The following is a 10,791-nucleotide window of genomic DNA, read 5'->3' on the forward strand; positions in this document are numbered from 1 at the left end:
CTTGAATTTGTCTGAAAGAGTAATACATCTATATATAAAGAACTTTTAGCCAGCCCCAAAAGGAAACAAGCAGAGGTGGGTAGTAACGAGTTACATTTACTCCGTTACATTTACTTGAGTACGTTTTTGAAAAAATTATACTTCCAGGAGTAGTTTTAAATCACTATACTTTTTACTTTTACTCTTACTCCGCTACATTAGGCTACAACGAGCTCGTTACTTTTCTTTTTACCTCTTTGGTATTCTACGCGTCATTGTTTTCATGAACAATGACGCGTACGCCTCATTTTAATGTTTTATTTTGAAAGAGAGAGAGACTTCCGCTAAAGGCTCTACCACGTGACTGTGTTTCACCAATCAAACGTAGCTGTGCAGTCTCGTCACGTGACCATACTCAATCTCAGCGGCGGGACGGATTTGCTTTACAGCCGCAGCAAAACAAAAATGACAATGTGAGAATCAACCGTCGGCAATGCAGACACAGATGAGGAGGAACACCCCAGAGGCCAGATCAACATGTCCTGGATTTCTTTCAGTTACCCGGCTTCACCTAACCTAACAACCGCGGTCCCGCAAGCTGTGTCACGACCACTGACATATATGACGGTGGTTAACTATGGAGCTAAATCGGGGCCAAATGTTTTGTTAATTTGAAAAAAATATATATAGTTGAAAAACTTGAAACCTGAAAATTTAAGTTTTGGTCAAAACTTGGAAAAAATAAAACCATGTATTCAAACTAAAAATAAGTGTACCAATTTTTCTTTCAGTTTTAATAAAATTTAGATTCAATTCGGGAATTATTTTGAATAAATTATATTTTCATTTTTCACTTTTATATTTCTTTTCAGTTCCACATTTCATGTTTTCAGATTCAAAACTTATTTTTTTTACGGCTTCAAATCTTTTTTTTTCGGTTTGAAATCTTTTTTTTTCGGTTTCAGATCTGTTTTTCACTTTCAGATCGTTTTTTTTCGGTTTCAGACTTTTGGGCCTGATTTTGCGTAGGGGGCGTGGCTTCAACTCAGAGGGGCGTGGCATTATGAGTGACAGCCTAACAAAGAAGGCAGAAGACTCCTCTGTAATGTTGCCTTCAGGAAATGGTGTTACTGTGAGAACTATGACTGAATGCTTTCTATCCACTATATACATGTGCTTTTTACTTAAACTGATACCAGTGACAAAGATCCATTTAAAAAATTGTTTTGGACAACACATGGTACCAATTGCACTATAAGAGCAATAAACTGTGCCAGATTGTGCAGTTCAGCAGGAACTGTGGTGCTACATTCAAAGTCGTACATGGAAGTGGGAGAAGTCATTGTTCCTGCTGAACTGCACAACAGATCTGAAACCGGGAAAAAAAAGATTTGAAACCGAAAAAAAAGATTTGAAGCCGTAAAAAAAATAAGTTTTGAATCTGAAAACATGAAATGTGGAACTGAAAAGAAATATAAAAGTGAAAAATGAAAATTTATAATTTATTCAAAATAATTCCAGAATTGAATCTAAATTTTATTCAAACTGAAAAAAAAAAATGGTACACTTATTTTTAGTTTGAATACATGGTTTTATTTTTTCCAAGTTTTGACCAAAACTTAAATTTTCAATTTCAAGCTTTAGTTTTTCAACTATATATATTTTTTTCAAATTAACAAAACATTTGGCCCCGATTTAGCTCCATAGTTAACTAGTTCAATCAACCCAGGGTTTCCCAATCTAGCGGCGCATGTTCACATAAAAGAGGCGATGTTTGCACAACATGACCAATAACCACATATTTTACATAAGAAGAGCAAACTATAATTCTACATAAATATGAAGAACATAGACACGGTTTTACAGACAAAACGCGCAAAGCACGCTTCCTAAAACAGGAGGACAGCTGGCAAAAAAATAAATAGGCGACGCTATAGATGCGTAGACTAGCCTACATCACAACGCTTATCAATATCACTTATCCCCGTCAGTCAGGCACAACATCTGACCATAATTACACTTGTGCTTTCCATAAACTGTCGTTGCTTTAGCCTATTATTTCAGTTGCAACCCTGGCAGTGGAAGCGATTGTGAGAGCAAATAAAAAATATAAAAAACATAATTCAAACCAATGTGCACATTGGCGACACACGGCTCAAGAAGCCGACAAATAGCCGATATGTAATTCCCTCCCATTAAAATCTATATATTTCATAAATATACCCATCAGGGAATGTTAACGGGGTTGTCGGTCTCTAAATGTTTTTGAATGAGCGCATCTCTCTCTCTCTCTCTCTCTCCGCGCAGCGAGCTCCGCCTGATCTTCTAAGAACGGTGACGCCGTTATCAATTGAGTATCGATTGGTCAGTAGGCGGTGCTTTTACACCGCTTGATCTCTGATCTCTAACTTAACCTGCTCCCGACCAGGTTAGGCGTCCAGCATAAGTTACCACGGCGATTGAACCCGGTAACAAGTGATCCACCTTCGTGATACAGAAAACCAAATCTTGCTTCGTAGTACAGGCCTCTGGCCTCATAATGAAAGCATGGTTACCTTAGTAAAAGTGCCAAACAGCAGCTACATTACCTTGTTCTAGTTCTGCCTGCAGAGCCTGGTAAAAAAAAAGTATTTGGAAATTTGTGTTAGTTGTGCTTATTTATTTTTTATGTATTATTATTTTATTGATTTTATTTTTTAAGTATTTGAATTTACCTGGATTATTTTAATTTAAGCTATTTTGTAATTAATTTAAATTTATTTAATTGATTGGATGGATGAACTAGGCTATAATTTGCCTAAAGATGATTATTTTGTATTTTTGTCTGTGTGATTGAATGTTTGTGTTAAAAATAAACCAGACGTTACTCAACAGTTACTCTACTTGAGTAGTTTTTTCACCAAGTACTTTTTTACTCTTATTCAAGTAATTATTTGGATGACTACTTTTTACTTGAGTCAATTATTATTCTGAAGTAACAGTACTTTTACTTGAGTACAATTTTTGGCTACTCTACCCACCTCTGGAAACAACTGCCAAAATGATTAGACTTGAGAGAAAAAAAAATAGCAATTCAAATCCTCTTTGACTGTGTTTAATAGCAATTTACCAAACAACAGTTGAAAAGCAGAGCATAAACTTGAATAGGAGCGCTGATCTCAGTTTTACCCTCCAGAGTCTGGCTGTGTTAAGACTCTCCCAGGGATTTTAACAGTGGTATTTAAACATTAATATTACTTTTTTAAGCAGTTTTGTTGACTGGGGGTTTCACTTACTCAAGCATAATCAACATTTTGTTGATATTTATCAAACTGTCAGAAATAATGCATATAGCTTTCTGTCAAATAAGGTAACACAGACTCATTGGGCCTCATTCACCAATAACTTCCTAAGTTTTCTCTTATGTTCCTAGAAGGTTTCTAAGAAAGGTCTACGTCGGATTCATGACGTGTTCTTAAACAGCAGAATTGTTCGCACCTGTGTAACGGGCGCTGACACACCAGGCCGATTATCGGCCGTTAGACAGTCTGGCGAGGTCAGTGACTCAAATCTGTTCGGTGTGTCCCATGCCGTCGTCCGTCTGGGGGGCTGTTGGCGTTCATTTTCAATAGGGTCCAACTGCAGCTTGCAGCAGTCGCTCACGCCACGCCCCCTGCTCACGCCACGCCCGCTCACGCCACGCCCCCTTTGCTCACGCCACGCCCCCTTTGCTCACGCCACGGCCAGAGCCATAGAGATTCTGGCCACGGCCAGGCCCGCCAGGCCCGCCCATTGCCCCTTGTTTTCTTTGCCTTCAAAATAAAAGCCCCCTTCTTTTCTTTGCCTTCAAAATAAAAGCCCCTTTCTTTTTTTTCACTTTACAAAAAAAAGCCCCCTTCTTTTTTGGCGCTGTCCCAGTCACGGTTTCTGTCACTGTTCTGGAAAAATATGGCTTTTGGTCTCGACCGAGTCAATGTGTCTTTGTTATGTGTATAATAATATTGGAGGGAAAGTGGAACACAGCTTGGACGGGGATGCTGTTCGGCTTTTCACAAGTTTAGCTAGTTAGACGCGCCGCCGACGTTTGCTAACGTTAAGCGCAGCAGCGTTAGTTAAATACCGGTATTACAACTGCCGCCGGGCGCTCGTCCCGTTGTCAACATAAGACGTGACGTTAGGGCTCCTTTGTATCATACTTTTATTGAATGAAATATTAAGCTTTGCTCCTATGAAATAGGTGTTTTTATAACATTACACACAAAGCTAACTGGCTATAGTTAGCCTATCGCGTATGCTAGCGGGATTAGCTAACGTTGCGTAGCCAGCCAGCAACCCGGCAATCGGCAGTAGTTTCGGCGAGCTAACCCGACAGTATGTCGCCCACAATCAACCTCTGCTGCTAAAAGCAGTCAATCTGCAGTGATGTTTGAAATGGAGACATATGGATGTGTTAGCTGTCGTTCTTAACTAACTACTGCCGAAGCTGCTGGCTGGCTATGCAACATTAACTAATGTCCGCTAACATTGCGCTACAGGCTAACTATAGCCAGTTAGCTTTGTGTGTAACTAACAAAAACTCACCCATCTCGTTTAACGTTTCATTCAATAACATTATGGTTCAAAGGAGCACTAACGCCCACAGGTCTTATGTTGACAACGTGGCACAAGATATAGGAAACTCCGAAGGCGGTAATATATTACCTAGCCGTCTAGGCTAACGCGGCTCTTACGCACGTTAAACGTAAACGGCGGTAGCATTAGCTAGCTGTTTAAACTTGTGAAAAGCTGAACAACATCCCCGTCCAAGTAATAAATAAACACTAGGCAAATATGTTGTTACTGGAGCTAGTAGGCTACCATCAAAACGTGAGATATCTAATCAATATGTTTACAACTGTCGGGGGGTGTTCACAGGTGGGACTGGCAAGTTAGCCCATTGCTAGCATATAGCTAGCATGATGCTTTGTATTTTCTAGATCTAGATAAGTTTACCGGTACTTATCTGAACTAACAACATGATCACTGTCACTAGATATAAAGAAAACATTGACTTTCACTTGGTGCTATTCACTGACAGTAAAAACACATCTTCCTCATCCCAGTCAGTCACCATAGTTACAGTACTAGGCTGATACACAGTCACCATAGTTCTAGTACATATATATATATATATATATATATATATATATATACATATTGAGTGCTATATGTACCTATTAATCAACAGTGGTGGTTAACCTGCAACATGGGCTTTATACAGCCATGGTGCAACTGCGTCTTGTAAACTAACCCTGAAAGTCGGAAGTTGCGTGCCCGCGGGGGGGCGTGGCGGGGTGGGATGGGTGGGAGCAGGCTGGCGAACTGCTGCAAGCTGCAGTTGGACCCTTCTCTTCATTTTGGCCAACCTGACATGTTCGGTCGGCGGCAGGGCCGTCGGGACTCACCCGGAAATGACGAGCGGGATGAGGTGACTAGAGTCTCTCAAAATCTGACGAAAATCTTTTAAACTGACCTTTGTTGAGCTGAAATGAAGACAGATTCAGCAACTGCATGGCCTATTTCTCGCTTAAAATGTTTTCAGAAACCTGTTTCAGTGAACTATTTTAGTACAATATGAGATCGTATTCTGAACACTGACATATATTCTGAACGGCCGCCATGACAGTCTGGCTTTGAATTTCCGGAGAAAACAAACCCATGTGATGCGTTCGTCCAATCAGCTGCCGGTTTTCATTTCTTGGGCAACATTACAGATTAGCGCCGCCTGCTGTTATAGAGCTGTACTACGTCTCGTCTTTTTGGTCTGTTCTGTGGCAGTTTTTTGGACCATCAGAAAATGTAACGGAACAATTGTAGAAATGTAGTGGAGTATAATAGATAATTGCTGCAAAATGTAACAAAGTAAAAGTCAAAAGTTGACAATGCACTATTGAGTCTACTTAAGTAAAGTACATATACGTGACAAATGTACTTAAGTACAGTTACGAAGAATTTGTACTTTGTTACATTCTACCACTGCATTTTGGCAATATAAATAGCGATCAATCACCAAATAACGCAGGATTTAATCAGTTTAATTGCTGATGTAAATTGCAGTGTTAGTGTTTTTTTGCATAATGTGATTTCTTTTTCAACAAATGATCATTGTTGTCATCAATGTCATCATCAAATTGTCATCACTCAAATGTGCGTAAGAGTGCTTTTCAGTGTTCGTAGATTTTGTTCTTAGCTAAGAACAAATCCAAGTTAAGAAAACATTAGTGAATGCCAGAATCTTCGTAAAAAGTGCGTAAGAAGGGTTTAAGAACACATTTCTTCGTAAGAATGGTTGGTGAATGAGGCCCATTGCCTTTCCTGTATGCGGACTGATCATGCTTACTGTTGTGCGTAGATTTACTCCTTGGGTATTGAAATTGGGTATTGAATGACGAGGCATTTTTCGATACTCAATACTTTAGAGGCAATTCGGTCAGTGCTTAAAAAGTCAAATCAAATTCGGGACCCAGCCCTACCGTTGAGTCGTGTGCAACTTGCAGAGTTTGAGTATTTGCAGCGTTTTCTGTATCCTCTGTATGTGTTGTCAAATTGGTGAGTGTGCATTGGGCTCTCTCTCAATGAAAGATATTATGCACAATGTCACATGTAATCACATGTTGAGTAAGTTTAGGATTAGGGTTGGGCATCTTTTGGATTTTAAGAATTCTGATTCCAATTCCGATTCTTTGTTTCGATTCCGGTTCTTATCAATTCAAAATCTAAAGTAAATATAAAATTATGTTAATGAATGCTGAAACAATTAGTGAATTAATTGGTTAGCCCAGTGGTTATCAACCTTTTTGGGACCAGCGCCCCCCTATCCATTATCCAGGTCCCTTACCGCCCCCCCATCAAATAAGATGTAGGCTAATTTCCCTGAATATTAATGATTAGGTCCTATTATTGTTATGATAATTATTATTGTTGTTATAAGTCCTATTATTGTTACTATTGTTATCAACAATCATCAAAATATCATATCATTGAATGAAAAATGTTCGACAGCTATGTTCATAGACTTATTAAAGATACATGATGTTAATGTTTAACATAGACTATAAAGTTCACGACAAGACCGATTCATAACGCTGCAGTACGGAGTTTATATATGATGATACTCTGACGTCCCGTTCCCATGAAGGCAGCACAGAGCTGCACGCACAAAGTCTAAAGAAACACTAAAGAGAAGAAGAGTTACGATCCACTGTCGCTGTGGCGTAAACTGGCAGGTTTTAATATTGCAGACCACTGTTTTTTGCAAGTAGTTTAAAGTGTAAACTCATATTGTTGTGAACCTTAGGTGTAAACTCGCCTTAAAACAAATGGCCCCCAAAGGCACCCTTTCCACAATATTGCTTCCAGCGCCCCCCGTCATCCTCTGAACGCCCCCTGGGGGGCGGTACCACCCCCGTTGAGAAACACTGGGTTAGCCCATCGACAGAAAATGAATCTGCAACTAATTTGATAATCGGTTTATGTATTTTTTTTTAAGCAAAAAATGTCCTGCATCGGGGCGGCCTCTAGCTCACCCAGTAAGAGTGTTTGCCCCATGTTGGCTGAGTCCTGCAGCGGCGCAGGGTTCGAATCTGACCTGCTGCCCTTTGCTGTGTGTCATCCACCATCTCTCTCCCCCTTTCATGTCTATCCACTTTCTAAATAAAGAGAAAAAGCCCCCCCAAAAAATAATCTTTAAAAAAAAATAATAATTTCCTGCATGTCTTCCCCCTCTCTCTCCCCCTTTCTCACCTAGCTGTCCTATCAATAAATGCGGAAAAAACCCCAAAAAATTATCTTTAAAAAATAAATAAAAAAATTGCACCCTTTTCAAATGTTAGCATTTTTCTGATTTTAAGTATTACAGCAATTTATATTAATATTTGGGTTATGTACTGAAAAAAAACAAGCAATTTGTAGAGGTCAAAAAGGAAATTAGGGAAATTCTGATGGGCATTTCTGACTATTTTCTGACAAATCTGGACCAAATAATTCCTAGAGAAAATACATCTGCAGATTAGTTGATACTGTGGAAGAAATGAATTACCTTCAGTCTCATCTTATCCTAATATATTCTCTTTCCTGTTCACTGATAAAGTTCCTACTATATTACCTGATCAACAAACTTTTAGTGTCTCCTGATTCAATGAAGTCTATCGGCCTTTCTCTAGCTTAGTCTTTCACTATGATCACTGAGACCTTTTGTATAGAGCACAAGTTGGCTCCAACAAAGATTCACACCTTAATTAATCAGAGCACTTTTAATTAGTTGGAGCAGACAGTTGTGTGTCTATGCAAATCTTCTCAGACTTGTGAGTTGAATGTCCTGTAACCTTGTATATAAAACTCTGACCAGAACTCATTCTGGTCAAAGAGAATTCTACAGCTTCTTGTGAACGTCTGTCTCCACTGACAGCCACTGAGTTGGACCTGTGAGAACTTTTTCTTCCACGAAGATATTAGTTAAAAAAAAAAAAGTAAAAGAAAAAATTGCAATCTATTTACCTTTTTCAGGGAGAGTCAAAGTGTAGTAACAAAGTCTTAAAACAACAAACACTTCAAGCAAATGCTTTAAGGTTATTAACAGCAACAAGTTCTTAACATCTCACATTTATTTTGCAGGACATTTTTCAGAATTCAGCTCATGCCGTCCTTCACATCTCTTCATTGCCATATTATAATAGTATATGGATGTCATACATCTCTCAGAGTGAGTCAAACCACTCCAGTATATCATGTGCTAACAGCTTGAATGAACTGTAACTGTTAGGCTATGTGCTGATTTGCTCTCAGCAGCAGCCTCAGCTGTTTCTTGTGACATGGTGAAAATGCCAACCAATACCAAGAACAGCCCTTACTTATTCTTAGCTGTGGAATTTGCCTTTGAACCATCTCATCCTAATGACAAGTATTGAAGGTAGAAACATGCATGATTGGGAAGTCTGCTGAGAAAAGTCTCTCTAGGAAAGTCTTTCAACATAATGTGTGCTAATGGAAAAAGGAACTTGTTTAACTGTGGGAAGGAGATAGTGCTGATTACACAGTGCAGGCTACTGAACCCATAGTAACCCTCCTCCTCCAGTTTGAGCTGCTCATAAGAGCCACTCCTCCTTCTGGGAGGCAACACACAGCCCAATACATTACGTTTTAACAAATAACATAGTCATAACAGACACTGAACTCCAAGGATAGGAGCAACCATCACATCTCATGATACATGATAATAAAACAAACAGCTGCAATTGAGTCCAAAGTTTGGTCTACTGCTAAATTGTATTCAAAGTTTGCACATTTTAAAATCACAATGCAGTTAAAGTGTGTGCCCAGTTTCTGGTATGATCTTATTAATCTGTATAATCGTATTACTTTGAATGGTCTCTTACTAAAGCTAGGGGGTGGATACAGACAAACATTGTAATGAACTTTAAACTTCTAGAGTTTGCAAAAAAGTTGAGGGTTTGTAATTGAGTGAGTAACATTGTCATGATGTTTTATATCATTCTTAACAGACTCTACCTGTACACAGCAGTGCATTCAATTCAGGAAATATTCACATGTTTTGTAAATTCCAGAGGATGAAAGTGCGTGTTTACCTTTTTGAGGCGGTTGTGCATCAACGTGCGGAAACCTTGAGACACAACTAAACCAATCCCGACGAACAGCAGGGAAGCGCAGATGATCCCGACCGCATAAATCGCGCAAGACCTTCGTGTCATCTCTGCAGGTGCTAGCACAGAAAGCTGCGCGAGACTCTTGAGTATGGATGGATACGTTAATTTCCGTTAGGTTAAGCTACTTTCCTGCACAACTCATAGAAAGTGTTCCCAACTGCATAGGCTGTGATATAAGAGATCAAACCTTGCCTTCCCTGATGCTTTCCTCTTTGTTTTGTTGGTCTAAAGTAGAAGAAACTGGGTCGACTACTCTAGCCGACGAGCAACTAAAGTAACAGTTGGAGATGCTTAGTTTGTCCTCACGAGTTTCCAAGTTACAAAGTCTGTTTACGTGTGTTTAATAATGAAGCAAGCGGTTCACTTTGACAAACACGAGGTGCCCTAGCTAAATCAGTCTGAAGGGCGCATTCAACAAAAAGAGAATTCTGCCACGGAGTATTTGTAGCGTGCTGTAAAGTTTCTCACTCCCTCCTCGAGAGGAGAACGCTGATTGGTTTGTGCCCCCGCGCATAGATATAGCCCCCGCGGGCTAGATGAGTATGCGCGTGACCGTATGCGCCGTAAAACGCGCCACCGCCTGCAGCAGCGTGGCTCCAAGGACGACCACAGTTTAATGTTAGGCTACACACAGTCCACACAGTATGGATGAATCATGTCGTGTGCGCCCAAACCTTAACAGCTGTGTTAGTGCAGAGCTCAAACACTGTTATATTACTATACTAACAATACAGTATTGTAACTGATAGTTGGGTGCTTACATAAAGTCATAGAGACGTTAACTGTGGTGTAATTATTTTCTTCAAATGTTTCTTTTTATCAACAAGTACTGCAAGATATCATGTAGGCCTTTTTTTTAAGTAACTAGGCTATTTAGGTGTCAAATAGATGTAGTAGAGGAAACAGTGCACTAGGAACGCTTCTGAAATTAAAGTAGTAGTAGAAGTAGGCTTATGTAGATTTAGGCTAAGATAATAGCTACTCAAAGTATAAGTACGTCTATCTGCCAAGTGCCTGCGGTAGTCAACAGTTGTTTTACAATTCCCTTATTTTGACTATCACAGTTTACCTGATCTCTGGTAGCAGGTGTTTCCCCTATAATAAACACATCACGCATTAACGCCAACAAGTC

The 10,791-nt window shown here is 39.5% G+C and overlaps 1 protein-coding gene across 3 annotated transcripts in view; it reads right to left on the bottom strand.

The window, feature by feature from the left end:
* Positions 1-10,791, bottom strand: part of LOC120545482 (lysosome membrane protein 2-like) — a 30,427-nt gene extending 19,636 nt beyond the window's left edge. For 2 of the 3 annotated variants that reach the window (XM_039779838.1, XM_039779836.1), the window contains exon 1: positions 9,582-10,150. In XM_039779838.1, coding sequence (XP_039635772.1) covers positions 9,582-9,704 — 123 coding nt within the window. In that variant the 5' untranslated portion in view covers positions 9,705-10,150. Of the gene's footprint in view, positions 1-9,581; positions 10,151-10,728 lie in introns of those variants that run through there. The other variant, XM_039779837.1, reaches the window with a different exon arrangement.

This window comes from Perca fluviatilis, chromosome 17 (genome assembly GCF_010015445.1).
Source record: "Perca fluviatilis chromosome 17, GENO_Pfluv_1.0, whole genome shotgun sequence".
Classification (NCBI taxonomy): domain Eukaryota; kingdom Metazoa; phylum Chordata; class Actinopteri; order Perciformes; family Percidae; genus Perca; species Perca fluviatilis.